This window comes from Erythrolamprus reginae, chromosome 4, assembly GCF_031021105.1.
Source record: "Erythrolamprus reginae isolate rEryReg1 chromosome 4, rEryReg1.hap1, whole genome shotgun sequence".
Classification (NCBI taxonomy): Eukaryota; Metazoa; Chordata; class Lepidosauria; order Squamata; family Dipsadidae; genus Erythrolamprus; species Erythrolamprus reginae.
The window spans coordinates 53656472-53677609 of record NC_091953.1 but is presented as its reverse complement, the minus strand read 5'-3'; the positions used below and the strand labels follow the sequence as shown (position 1 = coordinate 53677609).

The 21138-nt window shown below is 34.0% G+C and overlaps 1 protein-coding gene across 1 annotated transcript in view; it reads left to right on the top strand.

Moving 5' to 3' along the window:
* The window catches only part of TMPRSS15 (transmembrane serine protease 15), a 128679-nt gene that overhangs the window by 62156 nt on the left and 45385 nt on the right, over positions 1-21138 (top strand). The window contains exons 6-15 of the mRNA XM_070751550.1: positions 889-930; positions 1031-1075; positions 2528-2641; positions 4101-4209; positions 5948-6057; positions 8510-8647; positions 10256-10405; positions 15401-15506; positions 15794-15947; positions 19049-19190. Of these exons, the coding sequence (XP_070607651.1) occupies positions 889-930; positions 1031-1075; positions 2528-2641; positions 4101-4209; positions 5948-6057; positions 8510-8647; positions 10256-10405; positions 15401-15506; positions 15794-15947; positions 19049-19190 (1110 nt within the window). The remainder of the gene's footprint in view (positions 1-888; positions 931-1030; positions 1076-2527; positions 2642-4100; positions 4210-5947; positions 6058-8509; positions 8648-10255; positions 10406-15400; positions 15507-15793; positions 15948-19048; positions 19191-21138) is intronic.

The window sequence follows — 21138 nt, the reverse complement described above, 5'->3', positions numbered from 1 at the left end:
TTCCATGTCACTCATGCTTTCTTGGTCAGAGGAGACTTTGTCGGCAGATTCTATCGGGAGCAAAACAGGCCTGTGGCATGTGGATGTTTTCCCCACATCCACCTCCACATTCCTTGGGACAGGAGCTGGGCCAGAGCTAACCACAACAAACCCTAAGCTACAAATATTCTCCCTTATTTTGTAATTGCTTTAATCCATGCACTTTCAAAAATATATATTTTATAACTTACATTATGTAGGAATATTTATAGTAGCATACTTTATATTCAAAACTTGAACTCCAAACTAAAATTACTTACTTGTAATTGCTTACTTGCCTTTGGTTCCTATATATGAATTGCTTTCTTAACAGTTTATCTCACATGGCTAAAGTTGTTTTAGTTGATGATACAGAAACATTTCCAGTTCTTTTATCAACTTAATTTAGAAGGCCAAATTCTGAACAGTACTGTGTTTGATTCAACTGTAGGTTAGGAATTCAACAATATAAAGATGTAATGACATATAATTTATTGAAGGAATATAAAATCAAGAAGCTGTACAAAATTATAATCATGTCTCACTACCAAACCAAAAAACATTTTTATATTGAGCTTTGAACAGATTAGAACATTTTATTTAGAAATAATTGTGCAGGGCGAGATGTTCATTTGCTTTATTTTCTGATTCATTAATTTTGGAATATTTTTGTTACTAAAGCAAGCTTTTAGTATACCTAGTTAATAAGAACAAGATTTATTTGCATAAGAAATAAGAAAAAAGAGGCCAGCAAAATTCATTTGCTTTTTACATTATTGTGTAAAGTGACAATAATAAAAACAAATTAATTTATAAACAAAGCAGAATTTTTATGATTTTTAAAAAAAATCTGTTTGGTTCATTTTGCAGATTTGGCAATGTCTACTACAAGCAGTCCTTTGACAACATCAGGTTAGTCAATACAAAATGCATATTATTGTTTTATTAATTAATAAAAAGCACTTGATAAAATTATATATTTTTTCTTTATTTTGTTTGATTTATTTTTCAGATTTGGAAATATTTAGTACAAGCAGTCCTTCAACAACTAGTATTAGTATTAGTACTACAACTAGGATATCAACAACACCTGGTTAGTAAATACAGATTTTACTATGAATACAAAAACCTAGATATGATATGTGGAATTCCCCAACTTTTTGAAATAAAATTGGTTTGTGAAACAATTGTCATATTAATTTTAGTTTTGCAATTGAAAATTTCACTTTCCAGGGCTAAGCACAATAAATACAAGTTCTGATTTAATGTAATTTAGCACATGGATTGTGACATGAGTAAAAAAACACATTAAAAATTCTTGGTAAACAAATTGTATATTATCTAATTGTCCAATTAACCATTCGTGGTTCATTTTGTTATATTTTTATAACAAAAGTAATCTGTGTTTCTTCTAGAATATATTTATTTCTGTGAATAATTACAAACAATTTGTTTTAATTATTTGATATCACATTCAAATACTGGATTCGAGAACTTTACTCTTTTTCTGTAATAGTGAATTGATTTTCATCTATTTTAATAATTGGAACATCTAACAATTGGTAAATATTTAGATAAATAAGCCTCATTTTTAAACTTACATTTCAATACGAATTTGTTAAATTAAGCTCTGTCTTCCCCTCCCTCCATTCTTCCATGTGTGTGTGTGTGTGTGTGTGTGTGTGTGTGTGTGTCTTTGTATATATGTATCACTCTAACTTGGAAAGAAAATAAGTGACCAAAGAAAATATTTCCAATGGATTCATTTCCTTCTCCAGTAGATGGCATTGTTGTTTAGTTTTCAGAAGAACAAATAAGAAATACAGAAAATAAAGCAAAGAAATAAAGAAATAACACTATTGTTGACATCAGCAAAAGTTGTTCTGAAATTTGATAATTTTTGCCATTAGAAATAATCAAAGGTGAACTTTTTTATTTAACTTAAGAGCAGTATTAACTTTCCAGAATAATAAGAAAACATCCCATTAAAGAAAGGCATAGCTCAGCTATTTTATCTATTGCTGAACATTTTAAACATTTATTGTGATCATAGTAATGCCTCCACTGTTATTTAACATTATTATTCTTTGTGTCAGTTTACTGACTGCATTTATAGTTTATCTCAAAGCAAAAATCTCAGTAAAAAGCAAGCCAGTTTCTATTGTCAGGTACTAGATAACAACAGAGAGAGAATCCAATCTAAAGCCACTTCAAAAGTTTTATTTCATTGGGTAGCTGTCTTACTTTATGCTACACCAATAACTATTCATTGCATATTTACATCACAGAGTACAGTTTATGTCAATCTGAAGCAGAACTTTCTTAGATGAATTGTGGACTTTTTTGTTACATTTTAAGAAGTCCCTTGAATTGACTATTTCTGAAAATATGTTTTTCAAATGTAGGATAATTGGATACCTTCTTGATTATATGGGTGAAATGTTTTCTATTCTGGAATGGAAAAATTAACTATGTCTCTGTGTCATTTTCTTTTTGAAAACTATATTAGGTAAATGTTTGCCTGAGCATGATCTTTGTGCTGATGATAAAAATTGCATCAGAAAGGAATTATTTTGTGATGGAATACCACAGTGCCCAGATGGCTCGGATGAAAACAAATGTGGTAAGAATTTCAACTTTGAATTTGAATTCCTAGAGGAATGTTTAATGTGAATGTTTAAAATGTAAAAATAAATTAAGTCAATCAGGGCTGCTGTTCATTTTGTTTTACTTTCCAGATATATTTTCTTCAAACTTTTATTATTATATTTCTCTTCTAAGAATATTAATAGTTAATTTATTGTGGTTATCAATACTGTATGACAGTGGCTAGGATGCCAGTCTATATACCAGTTCCAGTCCCCCTTAAGCATAAAGCTAGCTGGCAATGTAGGACAGTCAACCTCTCTTATCCCTAGGAAGCAGCCAATCGCAATCCACTTCTGAAATATTGTCAAGAAAAATGGACAGGTAGTCACCAGGAGATTGACAATTTGTTCAATTGAATAATCTTTGTTGTTTAAAGTATTATTTCGAAGTATTATTTTAGAGTGGTAATTTTTGTTGTTGACGATGATGATTGCTTAATATATTTTGTTGTTTTAAAATAGTTTTTCTAAGCTTAGGATTTCATGTGAGCCATGCAGAATCTATCGCTGGATAATACAAATAAATTAAAGTTCCTAAGTTCTATTTTCTAATCAGTGGCGTTATTTTTTGAGTGGACATCTTTTTACCATTATCAATGTTTACTCAATTAAAAACAAAATACAGTAATACCTCATCTTACAAACTTAATTGGTTCCGGGACGAGGTTTGTAAAGTGAAAAGTTTGTAAGACAAAACAATGTTTCCCCTAGGAATCAATGGAGAAGCGATTAATGTGTGCAAGCTCAAAACTCACCCCTTTTGCCAGCCAAAGAGCCCGTTTTTGTGCTGCTGGGATTACCCTGAGGCTCCCCTCCATGGGAAACCCCACCTCCGGATTTCCGTGTTTTTGTGATGCTGCAGGGGAATCCCAGCAGCGCAAAAATGGATGCTTCGCTGGCAATGGAAGTCCAGAGGTGGGATTTCCCAGCGAGACAAGCCTTAGCGAAATTGCAGCATCGCAAAAACACAGAAGTCCTCAAAACCCCACCTCCGGACTTCCATGTTTTTGTGATGCCACGATTTTGCTGAGGCTTGTCTTGCTGGGAAACCCCACCTCCAGACTTCCATTGCCAGTGAAGCGCCTGTTTTTGCGCTGCTGGGATTCCCCTGCAGCATCGCAAAAACATGGAAGTCTGGAGATGGTGTTTCCCATGAAGAGGAGCCTCAGGGGAATCCCAGCAGCACAAAAACAGGCACTTTGCTGGCAACAGAAGTCTGGAGGTGGGGCATCCCAGTGGCGGTGGCTTGGGTTTGTAAGGTGAAAATAGTTTGGAAGAAGAGGCAAAAAAATCTTAAACCCCGGGTTTGTAACTCGAAAAGTTTGTATGACTAGGGGTTTGTAAGACAAGGTATCACTGTACTTTGAAATACAATCAGTTTGTTTTATTTTCATCATATGCTGAAATAATTTTTTTATCATTCTGCATTTACAGCTACACCCTGTGATGGAAAATTCATTCTAGAAGGCTTGTCTGGATCTTTTCATTCTATTCATTATCCAGAACCCTATAGCTCAAATCTTGTTTGTCGATGGATAATAAAGTAAGGCGCTTCATAAAATTCGAGCTCTTAATTGGACACTTTTTGCAATCAAAATGATTTTTTCCCCTGGTATTAATACTTTAACTGTTTAACAATAGAATGAAGAAAATTTTAAAACCTATGACCTTAGAAAATTACCAAAAAAAAAAAAGTTATACAGAGAGCCCCTTATTACTGTTTAAATTTGGTACTATTATTATATACAGATAAAAGTGTCTATCCTTCCTAAGTAATTTCTGCACTGAATGTAATAACCCTTAGCAAACCTACAAAATTAGGGGTATTTGGGGGAAAAGAAACTGTCTCCTTGGAGTGTATTTCTAGATTTGACATACTATTCTGGTTGGAAAACCAGAAGCAGTAGTCATATACAACTAAGTTTAGAGTATGGTTTTCAATTCACCATCCAAAATAAGTCACAAAAAAGTTTGGTCCAAATATCATAAACAGCAGTATTCAGCAAGCAACTTGGCAGATGTAGAAAATTAAAATATTTATGATTACATCTGGAACCTATGCAACTAGTCCAGTGGTGGGATCTAAATGCTTTTGCTATTGATTTGTATGTGTGCTTGCACATGCGCACAACAGTTCTATGCATGCACAGAAGCATTCCAGGTGGGTGGGCAGAGCCTCCTGCTGCAGCTACCAGTTCAGAGAACCGGGCAGAATTGGGAGCAACCTATCGCTGATCAAGTCCTGAAACCACATATATCTGCATCATTCAACTGCCTGGGCTCCTAATGATGGTATACTTATTCTCAAATTTAAACCTTGCAATCCTAGCACAAATATTTGTTGTAAATATTTATATGTTCAAATTGTACACCAATGCCTACTTTCACCAACCATTGCTGTAGAATTTTTCCTTTTCCTTTGAATATGACTTTAGCAATCGAGTTGTCGAAGCATGGAACTCATTACCGGACTCCATGGTGTCAACCCCCAACCCCCAACATTTTTCCCTTAGACTATCCATGATTGACCTCACCAGGTTCTTTAGAGGTCAGTAAGGGGCGAGCATAAGTGCACTAGTGTGTCTTCCGTCCCCTGTCCAATTGTCTCTCCTATATTTTATATATCTTTTCTCCCATTCATATATCCTTCCCTCTACTCTGCATTGACGTATTCTATTCTCATATCTTTTCTTCTATCCTTTCCCTGATATTTACTACTACATGTTTTTATTCTCTTCAACTTTCAATTTGTATTGGACAAAATAAATAAATAAAATAAATAAATCTACAGGAAGCAATCTGAAAGTGTTTGATGGTGGTGTGGTAAATAATAGCAATACCAATAGCACTTAGACTTATATACCGCTTTACAGTACTTTACAGCCCTCTTAGTAGGTTGCAGTGTCAGCATATTACCCTCAACAATTTGGATAATGATGATGATGATGATGATGATGATGATGATGATGATGATGATGATGATTTGCATATTTATCTTCCTTCATTCGTTCTAAAAATGTTCCAGGAAGTTGACATGATTCCTAACCTGTTCTATTCAGCAGAGCACCCTGACTTTCAGAAGCATTTTCAGATAAAGTTGAGAATATGTGGTGAGATTTTTTTCCCCCAGGAAAATACTTTTTCTCTACTTTCTGGTACAGGTACATAACTAAAAATCAGTAGTAACAGAACCAGCAATACCAAAAATTTCATTTCACATTATCGCAATAATGCAATACAGCTAACCATTAATATGACATCTTTTCATATTTTTCTTTTAGTATGAAGAAGAACTTATTTATCAAAATTAACTTCATTGCTTTTGAGACACAAGCGTATAGGGATATTCTAAATATTTATGAAGGTATAGGTCCAACAAAAATATTTAGAGGTAAGGTACATTTTTAATTAAACGTTAAAAGTAAATGATTTGAATAGAAATAGGTATTCTAAGAACTTTGAAGAAGAAGGATAGAAAGAATATTTGGCGTTGGACAGGTCTGAGAATATCATGATTAGTCAAGAAAACAAATATTGGAAGAGAAATCCACAGTTCTTGTTCAAAGTGTAAATGGCTACGCTTAAGTTTGTTTGTTTGTTTGTTTGTTTACTTATTTACTTATTTACTTATTTACTTATTTACTTATTTACTTATTTACTTATTTACTTATTTACTTATTTACTTATTTACTTATTTACTTATTTACTTATTTACTTATTTACTTATTTACTTATTTACTTATTTACTTATTTACTTATTTACTTATTTACTCATTTACTCATTTACTCATTTACTCATTTACTTATTTACTTATTTACTTATTGGATTTGTATGCCGTCCCACTCCGTAGACTCATCTTAGTTATCATATTATGGCCACATTATATGAAAATCTTCTTTTCCTGAAAAGTTCATAATGCTGAAAAACATGGAGGAAAACAGAGTAGCAATAGCAATAGCATTTAGAATTATATATAGCTTTACATCCCTCTCTAAGCGGTTTACAGAGTCAGCATGTATTGCCCCCAACAGTGTGGTTCCTCATTTTACCCACCTCGGAAGGATGGATGATGTGATCTGCCAAGCTGCTTGCAGCTGGTGATCAGCAGAAGTAGCCTGCAGTACTGCCCTCTAATCACTGTGCCACTGTGCTCTTAATTGGATTATCAGCATCAAGACCACTGGACTAATTAGAAAAGTGTACTATTGGAAGATGTATAGCAAAGGTTTGGACAGTTTCATCCTCAGGAAGATCTGTGTGGTTGCTAAAAATTGACACTGACTTGATGGGATATAATTATTAATCAGATATTCATTCAGGCTTTGTAATGTGTTTTTATTATTCTGAGCTTTTTTTCCCATCAGGAAAAAGTCCCCCCCCACACACACACACCTATCACATATGCAATATAATATACCATCAATCTTAAAATACAATGCAATAATAATTTTTTTTAATTGGGTATTCATCATAATCCATCCAATGCTACCTCCTGTGCATTGACAAAAATAATTGTTCAAATTTCTTATATGCATTTAAAAAGCTATTAACCAATACAGTTTCTTTTGGCTGCTTCTTTTCTTATTACATCTGATCATTTAGGCCGCCATGCTTCAATCACCTTGATATGTCCTTAATATCAATTCCATATATATTTCTTACAATTAGTTTTATTGTAATCACCCTTTAAAAAAGAAAAGAAAGAAATCAGAATTCCCAATCACAATGACTAAATCTTAAATTTTATCTAACTGTTACAGAGATCTAACATATATCAATTCAAAAGGGGAGGAAAATCCAAATAATTTATCATAAATGTCCCAATTAACCCAATTAATAATAATTCCTTTCAGTAAGTAAATAAAAAAATAAAGAAATTAAAAAGAAGAGAAGAAGAAAAAAAGAAGAGAAAGAAAAAAGAAAATAAAAAGGGGGGAAAGAAGGAAAAGCAAAAACCCTTTCCCCCTCTTCTTCCATGTATCTCTTTTACTCTGAAATCAGTTAAATCATCACACCCATTTATCACTTTAGCCCAGTGGAATCCTCATGTCCTACTATAATATGTCACTGTAAACCCAGTGAAATTATTGTGCCCTATTCTAAAAAATCACTGTAAACCCAGTGGAATCTTCGTGCCCTACTCTAATTTATATCACTGTAAACCCAGTGGAATCATCATGCCCTATTCTAAAAAATCACTGTGAACCCAATAACATCCTCATACCATACACTGGAATCATTGTGCCCTAATCTATAAAATTATCTGCTCCATTTTACGGGACAATAAATCAAATAACAATCTCATACCCTATTATAATATAAATCACTGTAACCCCAGTAGAGACAGCATGTCCTCTCTATTTATATCAGTCTAATTTATAACTTTCTATAAACTCATAAAAAGTTATAAAGTATAAATTATAGTCCACCTATCTTGCTTAAATTCTGTAATTCAATAATTTCTATAATCAATATTTCCCACTATCATTAATAATTTTCCTTAACATTAAGAATCATCCAATATAATCATCATTATTTTCTATCTTCTTAATTCTATTATTCCAGTAAAATAGAGTCATAATGATTTGGTTTTAAGTACATTAGATTAGCTGCAATTGACTATTGAGACTAAAATGCAATTGAAAATTCAGATACACTTGATTTAAATTGTTACTAAAAAGCATGAACATTAATGAGAGGATGTTTATATACTGAAAGAAATATAGTTTTGTATCAACTTTCCACAGAACAAAATCAATTGATTCACTTTTACTTGAATAGATATACTGTAGTATTGTTCCATTCTGATATTTTCTTTTTCTGTTTTGTTTTTTGTTCTTAGCTCGAGTATCAGGTTCTAATCCTGGAATAGTTTATATTTTTTCTGATAAAGCCACTGTAGAATTTGTCACAGATGTAGATGAAAACCTTAACGGTTTTAATGCAACCTACACTGCATTCAATACAAGTGATCTAACCGGTAAGTTTACCTGTAATTTATATTTAAAGCACTACAGCAAAATAGAGCTATGGGTACTGTTTGAAAAATATATAGCATACAGCTTGTTGTGTGCAATAGCTGATCAACTATATAGTTTAAAATTACAATGGAACATCCAACTAATCATTGAGATCTTTACCATCATTGCTATCTGGTTTCTGTAATTTTCTTCTTAATTAAATGCTTCAGCTCATTGGTGGTAATATCACATGTAAACCAATATCATGTTCCTTTCAATGAGGTAATATATTGGGCAATAAGGTAGTTATTAATGTGATTGAGATTCACAGGGTTACTACTTTAAGAATAAAAATGCATCATCTTGACTTCCTGAGGAGAAAGCCAGCTGTAGATACAGTTTATGGGATGTCTCCTGAACTTCATGGCTTAGACTTTCTGCGTTTTGCTTGCCTGACAAATCTTTTTTGATAAAAGTAAATAAAAAAGACAAGCAAATATCACTGTGTGCACAACTTACAAGGGCAGAATGCATGGCTAGGTGTTTATTATTATATGGAACAGCCATTGCTAAAGAGGAATGCAATAATTACTGAGAGGAATAATTACTTACTTACAGCTTAATTACTTAAGCAATAATTACTTACAGGACCGTCTTCTGCCACATGAGCTCCAGCAAACAGTCAGGTCCTACAGAGTCAGCCTTCTCCAGGTTCCATCGACTAGACAATGTTGCTTGGTGGGGCCTAGGGTAAGAGCCTTCTCTATGAAGGCCCCGGCCTGCTGAAATCAGCTCCCCCCAGAGATTCATACTGCCCACACACTCCTTGCCTTCCGTAAGAATTTGAAGATACACTTGTGCCGACAGGTTTGGGGACACTAATATTTACAGCCCCTGCCTATGAATGAAAAGGGGTGGGCTACTGCACAGATTGTGGGGGGGATGCAGTGGGGTAGTAAAAATGGAGCTCCACCCCAGAGCAACCAATTTCCACTGAAATATTTGTTTTGTTTTATTTGTTTTGTCACGTACGTATTGGTGGTATACAAAGATATAATATTTATATACTAGTAAAAAAGAAACATTAGGACAGGGGACGGAAGGCACTCTGGTGCACTTATGCATGCCCCTTATTGACCTCTTAGGAATTGGGAGAGGTCAAGAGTGGATAATCTAAGGGTAAATTTTTTGGGGTTAGGTAATGATACAACAATGTATGCTGAATGGGAAATATGTTGATGGATAGAATATGACTGGTTTTAGATTAAATTGGGCTTTTTAGACTGTTTGTTTTAGTTTTATTGGATTTCAGAAATGTATTTTTTCATACGTTCTAAGCCGCCCAGAGTTCTCAGAGAGGGGCGGGATAAAATCCAATAAACAAAAAAACAAACAATACTAAATTCTGTCATTCTGTCTGTACCAGTTGTTACATTAAACGGCATGGCTATGGAAACCTAACAATTTGTCATATAATGTGCTCTATTGTATATCCAAGTAATTGTGCTTTTTTCAAAATATCATTTAAACTAATTTCAAAATGGGATTCATTGAAGCTGGGTATAATTAGAATATGCATTATAGAAATTCAGTGTTTGTTTATTTTTTTACTCCAACTTTGTTTGAAGACAATGAAAAAATCAACTGCAGTTTTGAAGATGGATTTTGTTACTGGATTCAACATATAACAGATATCAATGAATGGGACAGAGGTCATGGCCCTATCTTTCCAGGTATAAGTGGTCCAGATTTTGATCATACCTTTCGCAATTTATCAGGTAAGAAATACTGTGTGCAAAAGCAATTATTGTTGTTGATTTCCATTTTAATGTATTTTGGAGACAATAGAAATATTTTATATTATTTCTTTTGATTAAATTGAATCAGAAAAGAGCTGGAAGGGATCTTGGAGGTCTTCTAGTCCACCCCCCTACTTAAGCAGGATATCCTATACCATTTCAGACAACTGACTGTCCAGTCTCTTCTTAAAAACCATCAATGATGAAGCACTCAGAAATTCTGGAAGTAAGCTGTTCCATTGGTTAATTGTCCTCTTTATTTCTTTTCAATTGCTTCTCCCCTTGATTAATTTCTATCCATTGTTTCTTGTTCAACTGTCTGCCGCTTTGGAAAATAAATTGACCCCCCCTTCTTTGTGGCAGCTATTCAAATACTGAAATATTGCTATCATGTCCTTGCTAGTCCTTTTCTATAGACTAGGCAAACAGAAATTACATGTTTTTCACATGTTTTTGCCTCCAGGTCTTTAATCATTTTAGTTGCACTTCTTTGCATTTTTTCCAAAGTCTCAACATCTTTTTGGTAATGTGATGACCAAAACTGGATGCAGTATTCCAGTGTGGTCTTATCAAGGCTTCATAAAGTGGTACTAATAGTTTCCATGGTTTTGATTATATGCTTCTGTTTATACGATCAAGGATCATATTAGCGTTTTTGACTCTGCTGCACACTGCTGACTCATGTTTAAGTGATCATTCACTAAGATTCCAAGATCCCAGGTCTAATCTGTACTTCTACCTTTTTTTTCTCTGAGGTGTAAAACTTTGCTTTTCTCCACATTAAATTTCATTTTCATAGGGCCAATTGTTCAAGTCAAGATATTTTTTGATCCTGAGCTTGCCTTCTCGGGTGTTGGCTGTTCCTGCTAGTTTAGTGTCATCTGCAAATTTGATGAGTTTTTCTTCTATTCCCTCATCTAAGTCATTTATGAAGATTTTGAAGAATACTGGGCCTACTACTTACTATCCCACTACTTACCTCCCTCCACATAGGTGTGGTATCATTAAGGACTATTCATTGAATACAGTTTATCAGCCAGTTTAAAATCCATCTGGTGGTGATGCTGTCTCTCCCACATTTTTTTCTACCTTAGCATGAAGTAGGTTGTGGTCTACTTTGTTAAATGCCTTGCTGAAGTCTAAATATGCTATGTCCACAGCATTTCACTGATCTAGTAATTTGGTGACTTTAGCAAAGAATGAAATAAGATTGTTTTGGCATGATCTGTTTATAACAAACTAAAGCTTGTTATCAGTTATAACTTTATTTGTTTCTAGATGTTCACAAATCTATTTTAGATGATTTCTTTCAATATCTCCCCAGATATTTATATTAGCCTGATTGGTCTGTAGTTTACTGGGTTTGTTTCCCCCCTCTCTCTTTTTCTTTTTCTTTTCTTTTTCTTTCTTTCTTTTTTTTTTTTGAAGAGGGGAACCACATTAGCTCTTTTCCAGTCCTTTGGTAGTTCCCTAGCACTCCAAGATTTTTTAAAGATATGATACAAAGATTCTGAGATAATATTTGCCAGTTCTTTAAGAACTCTTGGATACAATCCATCAGGTCCTGATGATTTATATTCATCAAGGTCAGCCAGGTGTTCTCTTACCACTTTCTTATTTATTTTTATTTTTATTTCTAGTCTATCTTTTACAGTTATGTTTTGGATAGGTTGGGCAATAGTTTCCTTTTGTGTGAAGATTGATGCAAACAATGAGTTAAGGAGCTCTGTTTTCACTCTACTGCCTGTTACTTCCTTGCTATCTTCACCCTTTAGTGGACTGACTATTTCCTGGACTTTTTTTCTTGTTATCTATATATTGAAAAAAACTTTTCTGTCTTTGACATTTGATGCAAGTCTTTATTCTTTCTGAGTCTTTGTTTTCCTGACTTTATTTTTGCATATTTGGGCTATTTTCTGATATTTTGTTTTCATTTGTGTCCTCTTTCCATTTTCTGTACTTATCCTTTTTGTCTTTCAATGTATCAGAGAGATATTTATACAACCATGCTTGTTCTTTCTTGAATATCTTGTTTTCTTTTTTAATGGTATTGGGCTGGACTGGGCTTGTATGATAATATTTTTCAGTGTTTCCCAGCATTCTTGAATGCTTCTTTACAACTTGAATGCTTCTTTATGAGTTTGATCCATGAGATTTTTCTTAGGCTCTCTTTTAGTCTGTTAAAATCAGATCTTTAAAAATTTAAGACAGCAGTTGGATTATACACTATTGCTTATGTTTATATTTTATTGAACTCCAATATGACGTGGTCACTCTCACCCAAGGTTCCAGCCACTTCAATTCCTTCTATCACTTCTTCTCTATCAGCAACAATTATGTCCAATATACTTTTTCCTCTAGTTCCCTCCTCTACCTTTTTGGATGACAAAGTTGTCAGCTAAATTGGTTAGGAATATGTTCAATCTTCCTGTCAGCCTCCACACTGCCAACTTGCTTTAGCTACTGTAGAAACAAGAGGTGATGGGAAGGTTAGGTATTGGGGAAGGGGAGGGGGAAGTGTGCTGGAGATGTCTCTACTGTGTTTGATTATGAGGTTAGGGAGTAAAGTTTCCATCAAATTGTGCAAAATGCAGCCGCACGAGCAGTCATGAGCTTGCCCAGACATTCACACATTTCTCCAAAACTCTGTGGTCTGCATTGGTTTCCAATTGGTTTCCAGACCCAATTCAAAGTGTTGGTTTTGACCTACATGTCATGGGACCAGAATACATCCGAGACTGCCTTCCGCCACATGAATCCCGGTGACTGGTCAGGTCCCACAGAGTTGGCTTCCTCTAGGTTCCGTCAACCAGACAATGTCATTGGGCAGGACCTAGGGGGAGAGCCTTCTCTGCGGGGCCTTGGCCCTCTGGAATCAACTCTCTACGGAGATTTGTACTGCCCCCACCTTCCTTGCCTTCCGTAAGAATCTGAAGAGTCACTTATGCCGCCCGGCCTGGGGCCATTAGATCTTTGCCCCCTGCCCAATGAATGTGTTGAGAGAATGTGAAATGAATGGAATGATGGGGGGGTATAGTTTTGGGTTATTTTTCTAGATTTTAATTCGTTTACGTTATGTATTGCATATTTTATACGTTGTGAGTGACTCTGAGTCCTCGGAGAGGGGCGGCATACAAATCCAATAGATAGATAGATAGATAGATAGATAGATAGATAGATAGATAGATAGATAGATAAATAGATAGATAGATAGATAGATCATGTATTGCCAGGCTACATGGACATATTTATAGCCTGCTCATGGTCAATGGGTTAGATGTGGGAGCCCAAATGGCCAGTGCACCCATCTGACATCTTGGGACATGGGGGTGGAATGAATTGCCCAGTGGGGTTATGAGGTAGGGTTTGGGGATTCTTTGCATATGCATTTACGTGCCTTTTGCCTCAGAACTTGCTTTTATTTATTTATTTATTTATTTATTTATTTATTTATTATTTAGATTTGTAGGCCACCCCTCTCCAAAGACTATCACTATCACTTTTGTCACTATCAGTTCCTAACTGGTAAAAGTACTCATCTCTATCAACATGGAGTTGGGTTTTTTCCTTTCCTGGACTTAGAATGGAAGCATGCCTGACACTTCCACTTGCTGCTGGGTTTGTCTTCCAGTTGATATCAGGGTAGTTAAAGTCTCCCATTACTATTGTGGTATGTTTTCTACATACAATTTTAAATTGATTGACAAAGAGTTCATCTATTTCTTCTGCGTGGCTGAGTGGCATGTAGTATATTCCTTTAGCAATGCCGTTTTTCTTTCCTTTTATATTGACCCATATGGATTCTAGGAGGTTTTCATACTTGGTTATGTGTATAATACAACTTAACCCCCTCTTTTGTGAGGTCTGTTTCTTTTGAATAGTTTGTATCCTTCTATCAATACATTCCAGTCATAAGTTTCATCCCACCAAGTTTCAGTAATGACAACTGTTGTGAGTGTTCTCTGTCAGCCTTTGGAACTTCAGATTCAGAAGACGAAGATGATGTAGAAGCTGTTAATTACCCTGATTTAAGAGATGTGGAGGAGAAGGCTAGTGGTGATGATGATTTGATAGAACATCCATCTGACAAAAGTATTCGAAAGTAAAAATTCTTCAGATAGTGGGGGTGTTGAGAATAGTCCTTGGTTAAGTGCCAAATTCTGAAGGTTAGAGAAAAGGAGGGAGAAACTTGTTTTAATATGCTATTCAGAGTGTGTAAATTAATTAATTACATCACATCCGGGGTTGACAGGAAAAGATGAATGCTTTTCTTCAAAGTGCTATAAACAAGTTGGATGCATTTGCCGTTTCTCCAGAGAAGTGAGTTTTATGTTACATAATAAAAACTGTTTTTAATAGCATGAACCTAACCCAGAGATAAGAAGATACTTTGAAGTAGATAGCCTTTTCTTTTAGAAAGAATTATAACTTTGTATCAGTGAGATCGGAATGCCTTTGCATGCTGGAGCTGTTTCTGACGAATTCCAATGTGGAAGGAAAAATAAATGAAGAGTGTTGTTTTGAAAATTACAAGCCTGTTAAGTTTATATTCTTGGAGCAGCCAGCCAGATCCCAGTCCAGGTCCAGAACAGCAACTATATCATATCTGTCTTCATGTGTTAATACTTCAGGTTTGCTAAACTTTGAGCAGTGCAAAACAGTGCACACATTTGGAGTATTAACCACACTAAGCTCAGGGTTTCAATCTATAAATATGGCTCTAAGTAGGTTTTTATTGTATTATTACTCTAATACAGTTATGGTGTGATGATAATATATTGAAAAACACGGGGCCTCAAAGTATTTTAAAGGCATCTTTATCTAAATAATTTCTTTTCTATGCTAGGCAAGTGAACTATGGACTGAAATAGAAAAATGCATGTCTCTTACAGAAATTTCAGTACAAAAAGTCAGTGTAGAAATTCACTAATTATTCAATTAATATATATATATATATACTTTGATTTTTTTCAGGCTACTATATTTCGACAGTAACAATTTATGATAGAAGACTATTGAGCGCTGAAATATTTAGCTTACCCATAGACCCTATTTCAGATGCATACTGCCTAAGTTTCTGGTATGGTAAATATTTTGTTTATATAAAAAGAAATTATTATGATTTGTAGAAATAGTAATTCTTTAAAAGCTTAGGGACATTAAGAGTTCTACTACTTGCCCAGGCAGGGGTGCAATTTAGAATAAAATTCGGGTCTGCCTATGTGAATTCACTCATAAAAGCTATTTCTTCCCTAATTCCGTCTACTATTGACAGAGCATGTTCTTCTGAAGTTAGACTGATAGTCACTGGGTAGATTCCACTTCAATAAGATATTATATAATTTATGCAATTTGTTTTTCATGTAGGTATCACATGTTTGGTCCTAAAGTATTACGTCTAAATGTTAAAATTATATATGATGATAACATATATCAAAAGATCATCTTCTACAAAGAAGGAAATTATGGAAACAATTGGAATTATGGACAAGTAACATTAAATGAAACATCTAAATTTAAAGTATGTCAAAATATTTATGTTCAGCAGAGTTGTAATTATGATTGTCTTCATTTTATCAACATTTCTCTTCTTTCAACATTCATACACAAACACACATTCACAATTATGGCATTGAAATAACAATGTGAGATAGTATGCATATATATTATGCTGTATTTTGGGCAACTAAAATTATTATTTGAATGTGTTTTTCTGACTTTGCCAGTTGTGTCACTAATTGAGAATTAAGTGGACTGTGGTAATTAGCTAGAGTAATGAAATAAATATACAGTTGAAGTTAATTTGATGTGCATTCGATAATTTCCTTTGCCTCCCAGCTTTTTGGTCTTATAGAGGGATTTTAGATCCCTAGCTAATACATCTAGCATTTGACTGTATACTTGCTTTGTCAAACTTGGCTTCTAAAAGGAATATGTGGTTTATAAATTATTGCCCAAATGTGACTGATAAATCATCAGAATCCTCTACAGGAATTTTTTTTCTCCATCTTTTGTGTACTGAACAATTTAGTTAGCCCATATGTTTTCAGAACTCATATCTCATCTTCCCAGCATTTCTGGTAACAGTGCTGTCAGTAAGGGGGGGGGGAGTTCTAAACAATATCTGAACCTCAATTTTTATTAGATGTGTTTAAGGGAAGTACAATCCCTTACAAAGCAATTCTAAAATTAGTAACTTACAGCTATTTACATTAGTATCAGAAAGGCAAATGTTCTGGAACAATAAAGATAACTATAATTTTATAAGCACATCAAAATATTTCAACATAATAGAAGTCAGAATACAAAGAACCAATTGCAAACATCCATTTTGGCAAGTTGATAAGATGGCACATACTCAGATTTCTGACTGTTCTTTATTTGATCTTTTTTTATATAGAGATCAAGAAAATTTGATCACCTAATAACTTTATTTTCTGTGACTGCTGAGAAGTCTATTTATAAAACAATCAAGACATTGACAAAGGGTTATATTCTTTTTTCACAATAAAACACATTTGTTTTAATTAAAATAAAATGAGAAAGAGAAAGAAACACTGCTATATCTGAATTTTTGCTTCATAAATTGTCAGACTGAAATGATTTCCTTTAGAATATAATATAAAATATCTTAGCACAAACATAAGTTTTCTTTTTTTTGTAATTTTTTTCTCCACAATTTCTATTTTTATCTCAACGCATATACCTTAAAATGTCAATAACATTTATACATTTTTATTCAATCAATTAAAAATCAATATCCTGTTTTACACCTATTTTTATTCAGTTCATCAGTCTGTTTTCCTTTTTTCCAGTACACTCTCCTCATTCTTCCACCTTCTTACTTACTTACTTACTTACTTACTTACTTACTTACTTACTTACTTACTTACTTACTTACTTCTCTCCCCTTCCTACTTCCCTCCACTCCTTCTTTCCACTCTTCACCTTTCTACTTCTTTCTCCCTATTTACCTCTCCCTGAGTGCTTCTTATCCTACTTCATCTCATATTTAACCGACTTATAATATAAGCTTTCTTGAATTCCATGATAATAAAAATAAGTTTGTAATGCTCTGATAATATACACCATCAATTTTTATATGCATTTATATTTTTCAAAGTTATCATAGGTTACTGAACCTGTCAGTCATTCCCATATATAAAATAATAATCCAATATTAATACTACATTCTCTTTATAAGCCTTAATTACAATTTAATATATGTTTCCATTGTCATTTAATATGTAGTTTCTAAATAAAAGAATCCCAACATAGTTCTAATAGCTGCAAAAATATAGAATGATTAGCTGTCTAATCTGCTTCTTAAATGTCTCAATGTTTTTCATATAACTCATCCAGCATGAGTACTTAAAGTATATATGACTGGCAAGAATCCCAAAACCTATTCTGATGCAGAATATTTAGTAAATTGTGTAAATCATCATAAAAACTCAAAATGTTTACGAAAGTGAATAAAAAGTGATCAGCAAATATACAAAGATCAAGATCTATGTTCCTGGGCAAACCTATAGATAATGAAATAATGTAGGAGATATTCACATAGCGTATATCTACAGATAATGTAGGATGTACATATTCAATACTCCTTCTATTCCCCACATCATTAATGATGCAAAATTTACGATTTTTTAAAAAAGCTATTTGGCTGAACTAAATGCCCTTTCTTACAAAAGGTATTAGAAATAAAAATAATCATTCTTTCTTGTTATGCATTTTTATAAGTTTAATATTTTAGATTTCAGTAGGGTTGTGGTTAGGAAATGAATTCAAAACAACAAAAATAAGTAAGAGCAATATATTTCCATGTGCCATTTTTAAATGGATTTCCTTGGTGACCTCAACCTACCACACATTAACTGGACCCTAAATAAATGCAGTACGGAACCCATCCATACTACCATATACAATGCTATCATCGGTCTGGGACTCGACCAACTAGTAAACAATACTAGACTTAACAGCTGTCTGGACTTCATATTCTGTAATAGCAAAAGTGCAATTTATGTACTACAAATAAAAGAACCCTTTTCCAACAGCGATCACAGTACGATTAACTTCCACCTCAACCTACACCACTCTAGCATTCACCAGAATAATGTGACACCCAAGTACAATTTTTAAAAAGCCAACTATGAACTCATAGATGCCAATTTTTCAATTCTTGATTGGCAAACTCTATTTTCTAGCTGCAACACTATTGACAACCTCTACAACACATTTTTTCTCCAAATTAAAAGAAGTATCAGACTACACGTACCATAATAACAACCAGAAGGAAGAAAAATAACTTATCCATTTTAATAAGGAAAACTACAAACCAAAAAAAACCTCTCTGGCAGAAATTCCTTACCTGGTAAAACACCTGTGAAAGATCTGTACAGTTATTTTCAGATCAATATGACTCAATCTCTTTGAACGTGGCTAAATTTGCTACACTGCCTGTAAAATTAAGCAAGTCTTTTATCCATTGATGAACTCACCAACAACTGTAATATTTTATCTTGTTTTGTTTTTACTTCATTTTGATTTTTAATGTCAGTGGCCATAATACAATATTAATTCATTATTGTTTTCTCACTCTATAACATTTGTTTATAGGTTGCTTTTCAAGCCTTTAAAAAAGGAGTTTTTAATGCTATTTCCATTGATGATATAGGGCTTTTAAATGGAGCCTGTACTGAAAGCATTTATCCAGTATCAACTTTGGTCCCTACAATTCCTATAACACCTCTGATACCAAGTAAGTATTTCTTAATTATAATATTATCAATGTATATTGAAGTCAACATTAAGATTCCTAGTGGCTAATTTACCCTCATTACTTACTGCATAACAGACTTACAGTAAAGAGGAAAAGCAAAAAAAAATTTTTAGTATTAGTATGTCCTATGCATAGTATGTCCTATGCCAGTGATGGCAAACCTTTTTTTCCTTGGGTGCCAAAAGAATGGATGTGCGCTATCGTACATGCATAAGTGCCCACACCCATAATTCAAGGCCTGGGGAGGATGAAAACAGATTTCCACTCCCCCCCGGAGGCCCTCTGGAGGCTGGAAACAGCCTGTTTCCCAACTTCTGGTGGGTCCAGTAGGCTCATGTTTCACCCTCCCCAGGTTCCAAAGGCCCTTTCCCATCTCCCTAGAGGCTCTCTGGAAGCCAAAAACATCCTCCGAGAGCCTCTTTGTGAGCCAAAAATCAGCTGGGTGGCACACACATGCATGTTGGAGCAGAACTAGGGCAATGGCTCATGTGCCACCAGATATGGCTCTGCGTGCCACCATTACTGTCCTATGCTGTCCTGATCTGTTGGAGTCTTTCATATTTGCTGCCAGCAGCAAGGAAGGATTCATTTTATTAAGCAGTAATCAAACATAATTTCAATTTCAATTCAATTTATTAGATTTGTATGCCGCCCCTCTCCGAAGTCTTATCCTTAGCATTACAAGTAGTCCTTGACTTACGTTATCATTCATTTAACATTATTTGACATTACAATGAAGCTTGCTCTTAACTGCAGCAGCATTCCCACGGTCACATGAACAAAATTTGGGTACTTGACAACTGGCATATATTTACAATGGTTGCAGTGGACCAGAGCTGTGGGATTTCTATTTATGACCTTCCCAGAGGGTTTCCTCAAAGCAAAATCAATGGTGAGCTGAGATGTGCTTAATGCTTGTGTGAACTGGCTAACAATCATGGTGATTCTAATTTTATGGTGATTTTAATTTTGGAGGTGGCAAAAAACATGGCAAAAAACATTGTAAAATCAGGCACTACTTACTCAGTTACTGCATCGTTCCAATTCCAATTTTGGCCATCAGTCAATAACTATCTGTACTGTATATTAGCAATTTATATTAAATATTACAAAAATATTATTGACTCTAAATTTTAAATGATATTTTTTGCCCAGGTTTAAATGCTTGGCATCATTTCATGTTTTGAATTTATTGCTCTATTCTACCTTTTTGCATTCAGGGTGATATGCAGAATGTTATGCTACTGTCAGTAATAGTTTGGTGGCAGAACTATTTTTTCATTAATAGGTGGCAATAGCTAGAGTAGATGTTTCTTATAGAAATTCTTGCAGTTGTGTTTTCTGTTATATTTATTTCCCGGGTATTCTTTATTCTTCCATCTAAAAGCTAACAATAATTAAGTCATCAAATTGCTTAAAATAATTAAGTCAGAAAACAATTCACAACACAATAGTCTATATCCCAATTTCATAAAATGTTAAGTAAGCCTTGAATCCATTAATGCTGTTAATATTCAGATACCCAACTAACATCACATACTGAAGAAACTTTATATATTGCATTATTTTGTAGATGTAGATCACTGAAGTAAATATTATGACACACATCAGATGATTTAAGCAAAGAACTAAGGAGCCTTAATTAAATTCATTCATTTCCAGATTTGACTACTGCAGTACTTAATGTTGAAAGCCACATAACTTATGATGCATAGACCTAATGCTATCAATTTTAGGAGAGGATATTAAATTTATCTAATAAATGAACAGTAAACTGGCAAATAGGAGTAAGGTTAGAGAGCACAAAAGGACAAAAGTTCAGGCTTGTATGGACATGAAGCTGCTAATGAAGTTCTGAAGCAGATCAACTTCTTTGTATTCTTTGCTAACCCTAATTTATATGCTGCAAGGATTGACTATATCTTGA